Raw genomic sequence first — 16,854 nt, 5'->3', positions numbered from 1 at the left:
CAGAAGTAGTTCAGGGGTTGAGAAATGTGGTGGAGGTAGAGCCAAGTGTTGTCAGCATAAATGTGGAAGCTGATCTCATGTTTGTGGAGGATGTCACCAAGCAGCAACATATATATTATGCTGGTGGGGTTTGGGCAGGGGAAGAAAAGTCATTGCTGGAGATGCTCTGGCTACAATCAGAGGTATGAGTGGAATCAAATATGAGGGCAATCCTATTGAGCTGGACAATGGAGAGTGTGTCAAAATGCTGCAGAGAGGAAGATGAGAGATAATGAACGATGGTTACAGTCAGGGAATTAATTTGTTATTCGGTATGGGCTGTTTCAGCGTTATGGTAGAGGCAGAAACCTGTTCAAACAGGGAGTTGCCGGAAAGATGGGCATGGAGTTGGGAGACAAAAACACGTTCAAGGTTTTGGACAGAAAAGGGATTTTGCAAGGACAGAGGAGCCAAGGCGCTTTTTTTTTTTTTTTGAGGATGACGTCAGCAATTTTGAATGGGAGGCAGATAGTACTTGAGGAGACAGCCATTTACAATTATCAGCAAGCATGGGGATGTTGGATGGTAATCGGTTTAGTGGGAATGGGGTCAAGGGAATGAGAGATAGGTCTTATGGATGAGATAAGCTTGGAAAGGACAGGGAGGAGCCTGGGGTGAGGTTTGTCTTGGTGGGAAAGAATAAGGGGGCAAATCAGCAAAGAGTGTTTAACGGATAGTCTTAATCTTAGTGACAAAGTCGTCCATGATCTCCTCACACTTGTTGGGAGGCGAGGATGGAGGAGGTGGAGAGAGGGATTTGAGAAGATGGATGGTAGTGGGGCAAAGAAGCTGGGGATCATCTTTGCTCTACAAAAAGATCCTGGAGTAGTCATGGTTTTGTCAGAGGCAAGTGAGGACCATTAGCGCTTGATGTGGTCCAGTCAAATCTGGTGATAGATGGCTAAACTAGTTGTGTGCCAGACACTCTCAAGTCTGCGCCACTTACACTTGGTGAAGATGAGAGCCGTATTGCTGGAATGATCGCGATGGGGGAAAGCAAAGGATTTGCTGGGGACAAGAGCATCAAAGGTAGAGATGTCTTAGTGATTGAGTAAATCTATAACTACCGAAGTATCATGGTAAATGGTAGGGCCAAAGACCAGGTAGTTGGGAGTTTAACAGTGTGGTTGTACGTGACTTGGGAGGAAAGAGTCTCTGCCCCCTGCCCCTCAAGAACAGTCACAGAAAGAACTGGGAATGGAAGGGGATTGTGGGTGGGGACTGATATAGAATGATCAGAGATGGCCTCGTCAGTAATTGAGACCATGGGAGTTGGTAAGATTGAGCGGGCTGGCCATGAATTTATAAGGAGGGATAAGTTTAGGAAGAACAGGAGGGCAGTGAATTCAGGGGGGAGCAAGGGAGACAATGATGTCAACTGAAATCACAGAGAATGATGAATTGCACACTGCAGAAGCTGAGGAACGAACAGAAACATTGCAACACAATGAGCATGGGGTATTTATCAATGGCTAAAACAGACCAACTATATTATTCAGTCTATAGGGAAACATCAAAGCTAGCTCATTATAATTTTAATTACCTATTGTCTTAGATCCAAGTTGTTATGCTTTGCTTTTAAAACTCATTTAAAAGTAACTCTTACAGCAACTAAATAACTTGTATTTATATATAGTGCCTTTAGGGTGCAGCTATCTCAGATGGTTGTAGAGCTGGAGGAATATATTTTCTATGTTATAATTACAGGATAATTTCTATGGAAAAAGTGTAAAAAAAAACTCCAAAACATAATATATTAAAGTAGAATAAATGAATGTTTATTCTGTTAACAGACTACCACCATCTAATTTTGATCAATAACTTTTGGCACTTTTAGTTCTAAAGGTGCTTTAACACATAGGAGTATAACTGACAATTGATGTGTGGTCCTCCCCATCACCTGCATCTGAAATGTAAACAAGCACTATTCCAACTGCATTGTTATTCTATGAAATTGTATATCAGATTTTTGTTGGCAAGATAAAACAATCAGTCACCACATTTTCTGCCTGTGGGTCCCCTTACAAAAATGGAGCCCAATTCGACAGCAGCGCACTGATATCACTCTCCTGGAAGAGGATGCGATGTCAAGCATAAATACAAAATGCCTCGCTGTATAACTGCTTTAACCACCTTACTTTTACATTTTGTTATAAATAAAAGTCATAAGATGGTAACATTAGCTTTCAAATATATAAAATGTATCCAAGACATTTAAAATAAAATGTTATATTTTACCCATAAAATAAAAGTAAGTGTACCCTCAAATTAGTTAGTTCTGTTGACCTGCACAGTCCATGGGTCAGGTATAGTAACAGTCTCTCACTCTCTCTTAGGCAGTCCCTCGGAGTAGAGGATGACTTGCTTCCACACTATAAATGAGTTCTCATATAGCTGATGAGTCCTATGAGGGATCTACAGTCTGTGTCACAAGTGGGGCAGACAGTGGTTGAAGAAACGGATGGGTGGGGTACTTGGGTTGCCACGCGTTGTTTATGCTTGGCTTCAGCTTGCTCTCGGCAGAGAGACTCAAGGTGTTCGGCACCGACCCGGATACTTTTCCTCCACTTTGTGCGGTCTTGGGACAGGGATTCCCAGATGTCAGTGGGGATGTTGCACTTTTTCCAGGAGGCTTTGAGGGTGTTCTTGAAACATTTCCTCTGCCCACCTGGGGTTCACTTGCCATGCGGAGCTCCGAGTAGTGCACTTGTTTTGGGAGTCTCGTATCGGGCATGCGGACAACGTGGCCCGCCCAACAATGAGTCAATAACGGCAGCCTTCAGATCAAAAACGTGTGTAAAATACCATTCTCCCCCTCCCCCAAATAAAATAACATTTCCAGAGTGCTCATGAACTATAGCATTGAAAACTTTTTCTTCATGCTTTACATAATGAAGAAAGGGGCAGTACATATTTATTTATTCTCCACAATATTAATGTGGTCATTGGTACACATATGGAAATGCTATCACCGAGGTAAATAGATATTTTTTGAGAAGTAACTGATCGGACTCACAATTTATTAAGCTTTACTCATTTCATATTTTAAAAAATTAGCATAAACATTAAATTATGATGCTTGTTCATTAGAGAAATGGTGTTAATGCTACCTAGCAATCAGAAGAGTTTCTTGCATCCTGGTCATACTGTGTGGCCTAATTCCTAGTGGAGAATCCATCAACATTTAGAAACTGTTCTTTAGTCGACACTCCTCTCAAACACAGTCATGTGAACACAACGTGGTGGTCACAGTAGATGCAATATGGAACCTTCCAGTGGCCCCTCACCTCTAGGCTGGCCAAACAATTACTATCCAATCAGATCAGGATGGGCAGGCAGCCACTGTTATGTTGGGTAATGAAGGGTACTCCACAGGGGCCCTGCCTCAAAGACATGTGAGAAACCTGCTTTAAAAGACACAATAACATTCCTCCCCGCCAGTTTCAGGCCTGAGGCTTGAAGCAGCAAACAATCATTCAGTCTCTTCTCCCCAGACACATTCCTTATCCAGTTCAAAGGCTCCATGAGTCACTTCCCCCACCACATACAACTAAGCACCTGCTTCGAGAAAAAGACCTTCCTGCAGAGACATGCTTGCTGTCAAGATTTTGATGTTGAAAAAATGTTTGAAACCAACCAAACTGCGAAAAAAAAATCCCATCATTATCAGCAAACCTCTCTTACACCATTCTCACACTTTACAATCTAACCACTTCCCACCCCAAGTATTACCATGGTCAAACTGCTGGAAATAGGCTTTGAGATTTAAAAAAAAAAAATGATGGATATTAATGAAAACAGATTTTTTTGAATGAGGCACAGGATAAGGTTTTACAGAATAAAAAAGTGACTCACTTGCCAGGACTGCATTGTATGTACAGGGGAGGTGGATGAGATCAAGACTTTTCCTTGCACAGCTCAGTTTGAAAGGTTGTTCATTTTCCTACATCTCCCTTCACCAACTATACGGTTTACCCTTCGATCGCACACCCCTCAAACAATGTTCTTTTCTTGACAGGTTGCTGTTATACAATCACTTTGGGGCTGCTGTAACAAAGTTTGCATTTCACAGCAATGTATAACTGACAGTATAGGCAAAATAAGGAAGCGTAAATTCAGGGGAATGGCACATGGATACTTTTCTCCTACGCTTTGAATTAATTAAGTGCCAATATAAAGGCATCAAAAGAACTCTAGGGTCCTAATTGGTAAACAAAATGCAGTGGTGCCAGACCCCCCCACCATGATGCAGTCGCATCCCAAGTGGTCTTGTGTATGGAGTGTATAACTCTACTTCATTGTCAAAGTGAGTTTAAAAAGTGCTCAAGAACTCTTGGCCTTTAACAACTTAAAACAGAGGCTTTTCAAAAATGCCTTCAAAGCAGAGATGTTCTTGCCCACACTTTAAGACCGTCAAATTTTACCAGTCAGGAGCTGAGCCGTGAGAAAGTATAGACATATGGGCCCCAAGTTTCCACACGCGGCAAAACAGGCGCCCCTCCGAGCTGGGCGGCCGTTTATCGCGCCGAAAACGGCGCCTGAAAAAAAAACGCGCTATTCTCGAGCGCCTTGCAGCTCGATGTCTGCTTGGCGCGGCGCACAGGGGGCGGAGCCTACCACTCGCGCCGATTTTGTAAGTAGGATGGGGCGGGTACAATTTAAATGAGTTTTTTTCGTGCCGGCAACCCTGCGCGTGCGCGTCGGAGCGTTCGCACAGTCTGAAGTAAACATTGGCACTCGGCCATTTTAAAAAGTGCTGCAGAAAAAGTGAAAATTTGTTTATTGAACCCTTGCAAAGGCTTGCATTTAATTTTCTTGATATTTCTGTTTGTGAGGGAGTGCATTCTGTAATTAAAGATAGACTGTGATAAACGGGACACATGCACTTGTTTGAGACTATTCAAATTCTTTGTAGCTGTTCAATTTTTAACATTTTTTTAATAAAACCACATTGCCCTTCCATGATCAGCAATGAGGCGGCTTCTAGCTTTCTCCCCCTGCCATCCGGCGGGCCCGACGGCAAACGGCTGCCTGAAGCACTGAGGCTTCTTGCAGCTTTCTCCCTCCCTCCCCCTGCCGTCGGTCGGTCCAGACGGCAAACCGCTGCCTGAAAGGCCTGCCTGAAGCACTTTCACACAGGTAGGAACATGGTTTATTTAATCTTTTCTTTGCTTATAAATTTTTCTTCAGGTTGGATTTATTTGTATAATATTTGTGTAAGTATAACTAAGGATTTATTGTAGAATTTAATGACTTCCCTTCTCCCCCCCCCCTCCCCGTTCCCGACGCCTAATTTGTAACCTGTGCCTGATTTTTTAATGTGTAGACAAGGTTTTTTCAAGCCTACAAAAATCTTCACTTGCTCCATTCTAAGTTAGTTTGGAGTACGTTTTCACTGTGGAAACTTTCAAATCAGGCGTCAGTGGCCGGACACGCCCCCTTTTGAAAAAAAAAATTCTGTTCAAAAGTGAAACTGTTCTACCTGACTAGAACTGCAGAAAACTTAAATGTGGAGAATTCCGATTTCTAAGATACTCCGTTCTCCACCAGTTGCTCCTAAAAACCGGGAGCAAATCGGGTGGAAACTTGGGGCCTTAGAGCTGAAGAAGTATACTGTGCAACAGGGCATTGCCAGCTCAAAACCACTCCCTGCAGATACCAGTTTCCAGCTAATGCAGTATTACAATAACAGTCTCGTAGCCCTTTCCACCCCCCAACAGAATATCTTTCTTGCTGTAACTCATCCTCAGATATTCCTTTCTCCTCCATCCTATTTCCATTCTCGGGTATGTTTTATCACCCAGCTGTATGCTTTTTTATTCTTGTGTCTGACCAATTTAGAAGCCTTTTTTCACTTTTAGAACTTCTAAAAATATATTTGTTTATACAATATTTATTGCTTTTAGAAACAATTTTTCAGACTTTATTTAAGTAAGGGCCTAAATGGGAAACAGAAGTAAATGTCTGAATCTCTTGTGAAAGAGCATCTGGAAGCAGATTCATCTCCCTCCCCTGACAAAAATGTCTAATTAATCCCTGACCCCCACAATGTTCATTTATTGTGGAACAAAGAAAAAATAGGCTGATGTAACACAGCTGGAAACATTTTCCTACAAAAGGAAATACCGGTCAAAGACAGGCTTCACTGTTTTGAGAGCAGAATATATCTTACAATTTCTCTGACAGCTGCATTTCACACCCCTCCTAGATTTCTTCAAGAGTCGTCACATATATTTAGGATTTCCTCCATCCGTTTTTACTTCACAACTTCCCACACTGATGGCTTTACTATTTAGGTGATGACCTGACTACTGCTGGAGTCTCAATTTAAATTATTCAGTTCATGCTCTGCACAATTTTTGGACAAAACTTCAGGCCCTGTGTTATGGTGGATACTCCCTCAAACAGAAAGCACTTTGGTATCCGTAAGAACATCAACAGAAGATAAATAAGCATAGTACTAATGAAGGGAGTGAGTGCTGATCACGTGGCAGTTGCCAACACCTCTCACAATATCCAGCTATCTTAGTCTTGAGAAGTTAAAATCATTGGAAGGTTAGGTATTTGTGCTTCCATTGAGATTTCAACAACTAAATGTTATATTCAAGCACTCTCATTGACTTAAAAACAATTAATTCACACTTATTGTATGTGGTGTGTAAGAGGAGGAAAAGAGAGAGAGAGAGAGAGAGAGAGAGAGAGAGAGAGACAACTACTGTGTAATCACACAAAGAATACTCCTGTTACATGCAGTATCCACTCCTTAACTTCAACCCCCTCCTTCAAATTAAAGTCATGTCCTCAAAGAATTTAGATAATTCTAGGAATGCAGATTTGACTATCAAATAGCATACTTTGGTTTGCTTGGATAAAATGCCCAACCAGCAAGTCAGTGCAAAAGATCTTAACGAACAGGAGTTTTCGCATGTAAAACCATTTTGTTGACAAAGCATAATTATATCCTCGTCCTTCCTGAAGATGTAATTGAAGATTTGATTAGATCGATGTTAGCAAGCTTGCATTAACAAACAAGCATACACACACATAGAAACATGAAGTTCCTTTAGTAACAAAATGGCAGAGCATGCTGCATTTGCAATTAAGGTCTGCAATTTCTCCAGAATGATGTTATCAAAGAAAATCCACACAAATAAAAGGAATCACTGACTAGCAGGGCACAGCGAACATTGGGGAAAAGTAGCTCTTTGGATTGTTATAGTGCATAACAGTATATCATATAGTGATTCCAATAAATACATCTAATAGACACAAATAAATGTCCCTTAAACAACTAATTTTCAGGGTGAAATCAAAAAAGACTAAATGGAGATCATTTTCTTGCAAATTTTCCAGCAATATTTCCCATTCCGATCAAACTCCTTGCTGTTTTAAACAAGCTATCAATGAGTTACACTTATGGAATGGTGCAATCCCTCTTCAAAACTGAAGCTATGCTCTACTATAAAATATAATTGCTTCTCTGAGAAGGCTGCCAAGTCCACAAACATTTAAAAATATGCAAAACTCACCATTGGTATCATGGCTGTTTTTGCCAAAAATGATCAGTTATAAAGGCTTTATATTCTTTTTATCTACAGGCAATCCTCGCGTCATTACTTAATTTATTCAATACCCATGGTCTTTAACCTAGAACATTTACTGAAAACAAAACTAGACCATAGTCACACATCTGATAATGAAGTAATGCCACAAAAACAAAATGTGTGGTGCCCAGCTACAGCTACTAAACAGAAAATACTGGAAATTCTAAGTCGGTCAGGCAGCATCTGTGGCGAGAGAAAAACAGAGGTTGATGACCTTTGACAGCACTGAGTTCTGATGAAGGGTCATTGACCTGAAACATTAACTGTTTCTCTCTCCACAGATGCTGCCTGGCCTGCTGAGTATTTCCACCATTTTCTGCTTTTATTTCAGATTTCCAGCATCTGCAGTATTTTGCTTTTGTACAGTTACTTAACTTCTGACTATACAGATCTGGTTCTATTGCTTCGCATCCAAATTGGGTTAGTTTGCAGAATGCTTTTGCATGCACTATTTCTCAGTCAGAAAACAGAACATTATTTTAATTAAACCTTACATCTATTTAAAATGCCTTCCATACTTGCCCCATTCCAAAAGTCATTTAATCTTCTGTTTATTCTTAACACCTTCAAAATTCCAAGAATGAAATACTTTCTTTGCAAGGCTAAATAATGAGGCCGTAGAAAAACAATCAATATCTTTCTCTGATGCAATGCAATGTACAATGTGTGCATTTTATGGTACTGACCTCTGTTTCACATGCATTGGGTTCTTACCAGTCACAAACAGGGGCAGAGCAGAGGTCAGACCATTAAATGCACATGCCACATGTTGTATGCATTATGCGCCTTCTCACCACCCCCAAAAAAGCTTCTTTAACTCATACCTGCCTGTGGAAATGACAATTATGGGACATCACAATCATATCTCAGATCTATTCTTCTTTCAGGTGACAATGCAGTTTGAGTGCATTATCTAGCTGTGCAGTGTGACCAGAAAAAAATCCATAGTCTGTGTCCTTGACAAACAAAAAGCTGAAGCAAATGATTGAATTACATTAACTATCCACATACTGCAGCCCTTTCCAACTTCGAGATACACTTGTGGGAGATTAACTCAATCAGGAGAGTAGTAATATTACATTTGCATGCGAGCATTCTCCGATTATTACCTTTCACAGGAAACATTTATATTAAAAGATTTATATTACAAGTACACCAATGGATTGGATATTTGCGGATTTGTTTCTTCTTTCTGCCCTCCCCCTCTTTAGATTTCCACCAACACCATCATAATTCCTTGGCATGAGACCTTCAGTCAATCTTCTGTCAATGCCATTCGATAAGTATCTGTATCCACTAAACTTGCATAAGTTGACTCACTCTCTTTCCTTCCCCCTTCACCCCCCCCGCCACCTCCAATACTACTGTAGAACACTATCTGCATCACGCGGTGCTGGAAATTTTAACATACTTCTGAGTTTCTTTTTCACAAATAGCAATCTTCCTCATTAATCGTAGTCTACAAGCCACACACACTTATACCTGTCTTCTTCAGATTACAAAAATATCCTTTGGAAACTCTCCAAAAGATATGATTTACTCTAGAAGAACTTCAACTGTGACCCTGATTCATGTTTTCAACGATACATTCTTGAAGGCTCTCCTCCCCCTTTCAACCACTGCATCAGAGAAACACATGGATTCAGGAAACTTTTCTTAATTCACATTTGCTAAACAAGCAGACTTATTTTGCTATAGTACTGTTGCTTCAGTTGTCAAAAGGATTAAGTGACGTGTGCATGTGGTGAAATAACAGTCTGCCAAACCATGAAGGCAGCTCAGTGGCTCCACAGATTTCTCCAAAATATTCAATAAATGTTGCAGCCATTTCACTATTTTTATAAGCATGATATAAGGAAAGCTACAAGGCTCTACTGTGTTCCTGCCAAGTCGCGGGGAGTGACGATTGGAACCACCAGGTCTTGCTTTCTAATTATCAAAATCCTTTACAGCTCCTCATATAAACTCTGTAGTGCTGATCATGTAGCTAAACTGATGAGCCACGCACACTGGCCTCTCATATGATGCTGTTCCCCTTTCAGGCCACGGGCTCCAAAATAGCAACTCTCATTGGAATTGACTCATTCAAAACCAGCTCTTGGAGGGCACTAAAAATTCCATAAACAGGCCTAACTGGGAAAATCCAAATTCTTCTCAACTGCAAAACAATTCCTGCAACCAAAGCAACTAATTCTGGAGGCTCAAGTTTCTCCTCCTCAATTCTGGAGACAAGATCTTCACACACAAAAATAGAAATCTCAGCTTGTGGAAGAAATGTATTCTACCACATTTAATATTGAGAGAACTGTTTTATTATTCCCATACAAAAATTAGATGGGGCTCAACAGTTATTGACAGAATACGAGATTAAGCAAATAATCCAGCTATTCCATTTAGTGGAACTGCTGACATGCAAATTTTCACACAGGTTGGATAAGGTATGATACCCAAGGGGTGTGCTTACTAAAACTGTTTAAGTTTTAAATTTAGATACATATATCCCCAATATGACTGAAAATGTCTATTTTCAAGAATCATAATTTCATAAATTATTCAATCTAGATTCAAAATACTGACATTTTCTACAAGAAATCCTATACCATTGTAAATTTGTTTTAAAAAACTCCAGCAGCTAAAATTCCACTGTAAACTTTTTTTTTTGAGCGCTCGTATACATGATAATGAAGAAATGCAGACAATGGCAAAGCATTGTATTTTGAATGCTGGAAAAAGTACAAAAAATTGTTCTTGAAGCAAAATTCTAGCAATTGGCAAAATGACAGTTAGCAGTTAGTTCTGTGCCCTTACCTTCCCTTTCTGCAGGCTTACGTATTTCATCTGGCTTCTGGAAGGTGATGCTTGCATACGAATTCAGATCATCATCACCACCAGAGGTACTTCCATGAGGTTGATGAGGGGTTACATGTTGAGAGGAGGTCCATTCTCGGTTGCTAAAATCGTTTGCCAAGTCCAAATCGATGTAATTCATACCATTTTCACAATCATTCTGCACTGTGGCATCAATTGGCTGGTCTTTGGCACCTGAAGCCAGAGAATCTCCTGGTTTGTTAAGCCACACATTCTCAAAGGATACCGAACTATGCCGTTTAATGTGATCGACATAAGGTAGGGTCATGCCAGTCACACTGGCTGTGGAAGTGAAAGTCTCCGAACTATGTCTTCTTCTTCCTTGGGGATCAACACGGATAACTTTGGCACCTTGGTTCCGATTGGGGACAAGATTAAGCACTGTAAAGGCACTCCTCCCTGAAATCTGGTCCATCAGAGGACCAGGCACTACATCAGAAACAATGTTCAATGAGCTCTCTTCTGCCTGAGGTAGAACGGATATGGAAGGCGTTATACCTCCACCAACTGTCATCTCAGTATAGTTACTCACTGACGATTCCAGTAAGTCTGGGCAGGTGGCAACTAGCTGCATACTAACATAATCACAGCTTGCCTGCCCTCTATCTTTTCTGCAAGTGCTAGAAGTGCAGGCAGCTGCAGAGCTGGTGATGTCCACTGAAGATTTTGATACATAAGCGAACTTGGATGCATCTGTTCTTAAATTCATATTCATGTATTCTGACATGGGTGGCCTTTGTCGAACAGGATGATTCCCAGCAACTGAAGAGGACTCAACGAGAGACAATGAACTAGAAGAAAAGGTTTTGTCACTGAATTCAATATTTACATACTCGCCTGGGCTTTTTGGCTCTGGAGGAAGGGGATGCTCTCGTGTTCTGGGCAGTGTACTTGCCTTAGTATTATCAAGTGACAGCCTAGTGGGCCGTACAAGTTTACCTTTCAGAGGTACATACAACTCCTTTTTAACAGGGTTAACGGTATGATGCCCGCCATCTTGTCCTCCTAAACTATCACTGCTTGTAGAAGAAGAAGAATCCTCGCCATACAAAAGACGGCCTGAATTTACAGCAATTCGTAAAGGGGACTCGTCATTTTTTCTATGCACATGCTTAAAGGAGCGAGGCAGTGAGAAGTATGAACAAACAGGCTTATGAGGCTCTTCAACTGGATTGAAGAAGCAGTCGGGCGGAGTGCTTGTTGTTGAGCAACTTGCAGGAGACATATTTATGTAATCGCTACATGACAATTTCCCATCATTACTCTCAACAGACAGCTTAGAATTCCCTCCGTTGGTCCATATTTTTCCATAGTTCACATTTTCTGGTGAACAACTGCCACTAGGTGACATCATCATATAACCATCTTTTCGAGAGTGCTGGCGTGGATTAATAATCTGCTGTGGAGCAGAAACACTTTTTGGGCTCATTGGCATGTAGTCGTTTTTACTGGGCACAGGAGCTACTCCAGGTGACATTGGCATATAGCCATCATCCATTTGGCTGAAACGCCTGCCTTCTCCGAGTTGGAGATCTAAACACTCCTCAGGGTACGAATGAGTAGGTACAAAAGCAGAATTTTTACAGGATGATAAGCGGCTGCCAGGGTAAGATGGTGTCATCTCAGTGTACTCCTCGAAAGAAGCAGTGGAAGATTGAGAAGAGGTCTTTTGGTGCATCACGGAGGGTGGTGAAGTGCCGGATGAGTGAGCCCTCTTCCTAAATCCTTTATCTGAATCGGTATCTTCGGCTTTTGTAGGAGTCCACCTTTGACTGCCCCTGGTCTGACAATTTGGAGCCAGGTTAGAGTGTTTCCCCATATAGATGTAATTGTTCAACTCCTGCTCCTCCCTGGCAGGAGGAGTGTGTCCCAAGGAATCTGGAGTTACGCTTCTGAACGAATTCCTGAAGTCGCACGGACTGGAGCCGTACTCATCTGAAGAGATGAACCCCCCATCGCTCGGGGATCCAGAGATGGACGCGCTGGAACGCCTGGGGAAAAGGCTGTCGGAGGTGGACCCGTGGCCACTGGTGCTGCTGGACGACAAGCTGACCGGGCTTGTGGCTGACGGGGAACAATGCGTGGATGGCATGGGAATGGACCTGCTGTGGTTGAGCGGGGGATGCAGCCTGCAGCCGCCCCGGTGGCGGTGGGCATGCGTCCGGGTGGCACTGGGACTAGCCGGGCTGCCGTCGGCGGAGGCCGGCCGCGACATGGTGCCCTCGCCGTCGCTGGACGCTCGCACCCGGAACGAGCCGTGTCGGCCGGCGGGCGAGGTGGCCGTGATGCTCTCGGTGCGCGACCTGCGGCTCAGCCCGATCTGGCTGGGCGGCGGGTTGTTGAGGTGCCGGCGGAGGGGCACCGAGATGGGGTTGGAGCTGGACGACGACGACGACGACGACGACTGGCTCTTGCTGCGGGGTCGGAATTCCTCGCTCATGGCCTTCATGGCCTCCAGGATGGTCTCGTGCATGTTCTGCGCCACCACCGAGTCGTCCACCTGCATCCAAAACTCGCCGGGGCCGGTCACCGCCGAGCGGCCCACCTCGATGAAGAAGAAGTTCTCCGAGTGCCCGCAGCGCCGGATATTCATCAGCTGCAGCACCACGGCCGCCGCGTCCGAGTTGAGCTTCACCAAGCTGATGGTCTTGGTGGTCAGGCACAGCCGGTAGATCCCCACCAGGTTCTTGGTGTGCCCCAAGCCCTTGGGCTTCAGGACCACTTGCCACACTTCTTTGAAAGCCGGCCCGGGGCTGACCTCGCCGTAGTTGTCGTCTGCCGCTCCCGCTCCCATGTGGGCGGCGGCGGCCGAAGCCGCGGTAGAAGCGGCGGCCCCGGCCCCGGCCCCAGCCCCGGCTCCGGCCCCGGCTCCGTCCCGCTCGCCGGGCACCTTGCCCTGGTTGTGCAGCTCCAGCAGCGCCCGGTACCAGCTGTCCTGCTCGCCCTCGCACTCGGCGGCGACGGCGAAGTACTCGTCCCTGGTGTAGAGGGCCACCAGGTGCTTGTTCTTGGAGTCGGCCCGCTTGTTGATGTTGAAGCAGCTCTCCAGGTGCACCGAGCGCTTGGGCGCGCCCGCCTTGTGCCTCCATTTCTTCTCGTTCTCGTAGTACTCCAGCCGCGCCGGCCCTTGCTCGCCCGCAGCCCGCAGCACGAAGAAGCGCTTGTGCATGCTCTTGGGTTTCCTCAGGTAGCCCACTTTCTTCACGTCCGAGAAGCTCTCGGCGCTCGGCGAGCTGGGCTCGGGCGGGCTCGCCATACTGTGCGGCAGCGGCGGGCGGCGGCAGCGGCTGTGTGTGTGCGAGAGAGAGACCGGGTCGGACACACTTAACAGGATTCAGAGAATAAAAAATAAAATAAATTTAAAAAAAAACAATTACCACACACACACACAAAAAAAGAAAAGGGGAGGGTGAGGGGGGGAAATAAAGCAACTGATCTTTCAACAATAATTTTTTTTTCCCCCACCACGACGCACTTGGACTTACTTTACGGAGTTTATATTAAAAAAAAAACCTGCCTATTATTTTTTCCGCCTCCAATCGCGAACCACAACAAGCGCGCAGCCCGATTTGAGTAAAAAAAAAACCACTCCCCCCTCCCATCCATCCATCCATCCACCCACCCCCTTTCCCCGCGCTCCCGAGCGCGCCTCGCTCGCTCGCTCGCTCTCTCCCGACATGTGACGCGCGCACTCGCTCGCGCTCGCGCTCCCGCCTCGCTCGCTCTCCCGACAACGCGGCGATTGACAGGCACTTCCACTCGAATCGGCGACGTCGGGCGCGCGCGGAGGTCAGGTGGGGAAAGTCCCGCGTGTACACGCGTACGCGCATCGCGCACACACACACACACCAAGCCAACCGCTTCGCACCGACCCCGCCCCCCGCCCCCCCCCCTTGTCTCAAGCCGCCGATCATTGGCCGCCGACTCTCTTGTTTACGTTCTATTTCGGAATGTTGTTGCGTTGTCCTCCTCCTCCACTGGCCCCGCCCCCCATCCACCGTGCGCGCGCGCGCCGCACTCCTTCACGCGGACAAGGTGTCAATCATCCCTCCCCCCCCCCCCCCCCTTCTCTCCTCCCGCTGCTGGGTTGCTCAGACTCCTCTCACTTTGCCCACCCACCCCATGTCCCTCCCCAATTTTCCGCCTGCTTCAAAACCCAGCAAGTTCGTCGGTGGATGCGTAAACGTAGTAAAGGAGAGGGAGGTGTAGCCGCCATTCATTACTATTTATAAAGCTGCGGCCAAAAAAAAAAAGAATTGCCCCTCCAGTTGCAGTTTAGCTGTCTTTCAAATCATGCTGCATTTCTTTAAAATGTGTTTCAAAAATGCATTTCCTTGCAAGATGTAGCAAATTTAAGATCATTTACAAAAATGTGCATCAGGAATAAAATACGCCAAATTTGAGTTGGGCTCAAAATTTAACTGCCCGGAATTGGGTTTTTACGCGTGTATGTGCATGTGTACAAGAAATAAATAAGAACTTTCATTGGGAATGCTGAGAGCAGAATTTTTAAAATCACACGATGCACTTTCAGCTCGTTATTGATATCACTACTAATAATGTGTCTATTGCAATCTCTTGAGAAAAGCAATGCTGCAAGTTTGGTGATGCAGAACTGCGGGTTTAGGATTCAAATCCCAGCCTCCGCATTTTTCTCTGCATTGCACGTACCCCAGGTGTCATCACGATGTTCTTGCCGTTTGCAAAGAGAAAAAAAACAACACGTTGCCCCGTAATTTTTGAACTATTCTGTAAATATCCCATATTTCACACTCAGGTGTAAATGCAGCTGCTGTCTGACGGAGCCGCATGGAAAAGGCGAGCGGGCAATGTTTACAAGTAATTAAATTACAACACTCTTCCCTTGGTTGGGGGAGGAGGAGGAGGGGGGGGGGGGGGACTTGGATTGCATAAAATAATTTATTCAGAACTGATTTGTAATTGAAAAAACATATAAACTCAACGATGTAGGAAGCACAGACTCAGCATGTTTAGTCGATCCGTGAATCGTTGTAAATAACATCTGTGCTGACAGGCAGGAGACCCTGGATTATTCTGTTCGATGGCCAGCGAAAGGGGGACGTTGTTTACAGCAAGCTGGAAACGCAGAAAAAGCATGACTGATAATTTAAACATTCTGAAATAATGATGCAAATTGTATATTTTAAATTAAGAGGGTTTCCCCCCCCAAAAAAAAAAAATACCACCGCGTTATAGTTCTCCCCCTTCCCCATATCATTCCAAAGACGACCGAATCCAGATTCAACAAGCAAACAATGAATAGAAAATAATAAAATATAAGCGAGTTTCCATTTGGCTGCTTTTAAAGTGATGCAGTCCTTGGCGAGCGAGGTATAATGTTACCATGCCTGTACCACTCTACTGCCACCTACTGAGAGCCATTAAAGACCCAGCCCCGAAGGAAACAACAGAAATTACAGATATATGCTTCAATGCTGGAATGTTGAGTAGCAATTTCCAAAATGTCAAATTTTATGATTAAAATATCCTAAATCATAAAGATTTTTTAAAAAACTCCATTGCCCTATTCTGTCAGTTTCCTAAAATGATTGGAGTTCTGCTCGTTAGGATGAAATGAATGTGGAAATAATTTGGAGTTTACACGACATATAAATGCACAAATCACTATCTAGCAGCATTGTGGGAGCACCTTGAGCACACGGACTGCAGTGGTTCAAGAAGAAGGACCACCACCAATGTCTCAGGGCAGTTAGGGATGGGCAATAAATGCCGGACCTTGCCAGAAATGTCTGCATCCTGAGAATGAATTTAAAAATAACTTTCTAGCTGAATTTCACTCCATATCGGGTCTGCTCTGAACTCTAGTTCCACTGGATTTGTACCTGAATGACCGGCACAATATCTTTTTTGGATAAAAACGTGAATACATTTGTAGTTGTCACTCCTACCATTGTTGGAAATCATGCTGCACAGAATTATAGAGATTTCTAAAAGGGAACCAAAACTGTGAGACAAATGATAGCCAATTAATATCACATTATCAGCTTCACATAAGTCATCTTAAAGATAAAAACTCATCAACAGAATTCATTTTAAAACCAGTTCCAAATAATTATCATTTTTATTTATGATTATAAAAGGAATTGAGAAGCAGCGACTTTAACGTCAGGTCAATTTGATTTAAAATTCTAAATCTGGTTTTCTGAAGAACCCTCCTCCTTGAATTCCAACCAAGCCTGAACACTTCCTAACGAGTAATAGATACACAAAATAGAATTTCAGCAAAAGCAATTTATGTTTTGCTGATTAGCTCCTTTAAAAAAGACAGACAAATATCGGTTTCAGAATGAGATTGAAATTT

General features: G+C 43.8%; 1 protein-coding gene across 2 annotated transcripts in view; it reads right to left on the bottom strand.

Annotated features, from left to right (window-relative positions):
• Positions 1–14,063, bottom strand: part of irs1 (insulin receptor substrate 1) — a 73,227-nt gene extending 59,164 nt beyond the window's left edge. For both annotated transcript variants that reach the window (XR_011593678.1, XM_070883896.1), the window contains exon 1: positions 10,452–14,063. Coding sequence is in view for 1 of the 2 variants with exons in the window: in XM_070883896.1 (XP_070739997.1) it covers positions 10,452–13,767 (3,316 nt within the window). In the remaining variant the exon portion in view is untranslated. The remainder of the gene's footprint in view (positions 1–10,451) is intronic.
• Positions 14,064–16,854: the final 2,791 nt, after the last annotated feature.

This window comes from Pristiophorus japonicus, chromosome 6, assembly GCF_044704955.1.
Source record: "Pristiophorus japonicus isolate sPriJap1 chromosome 6, sPriJap1.hap1, whole genome shotgun sequence".
In the NCBI taxonomy this organism is placed as follows: domain Eukaryota; kingdom Metazoa; phylum Chordata; class Chondrichthyes; family Pristiophoridae; genus Pristiophorus; species Pristiophorus japonicus.
This window is presented reverse-complemented; position numbering and strand designations above follow the sequence as displayed.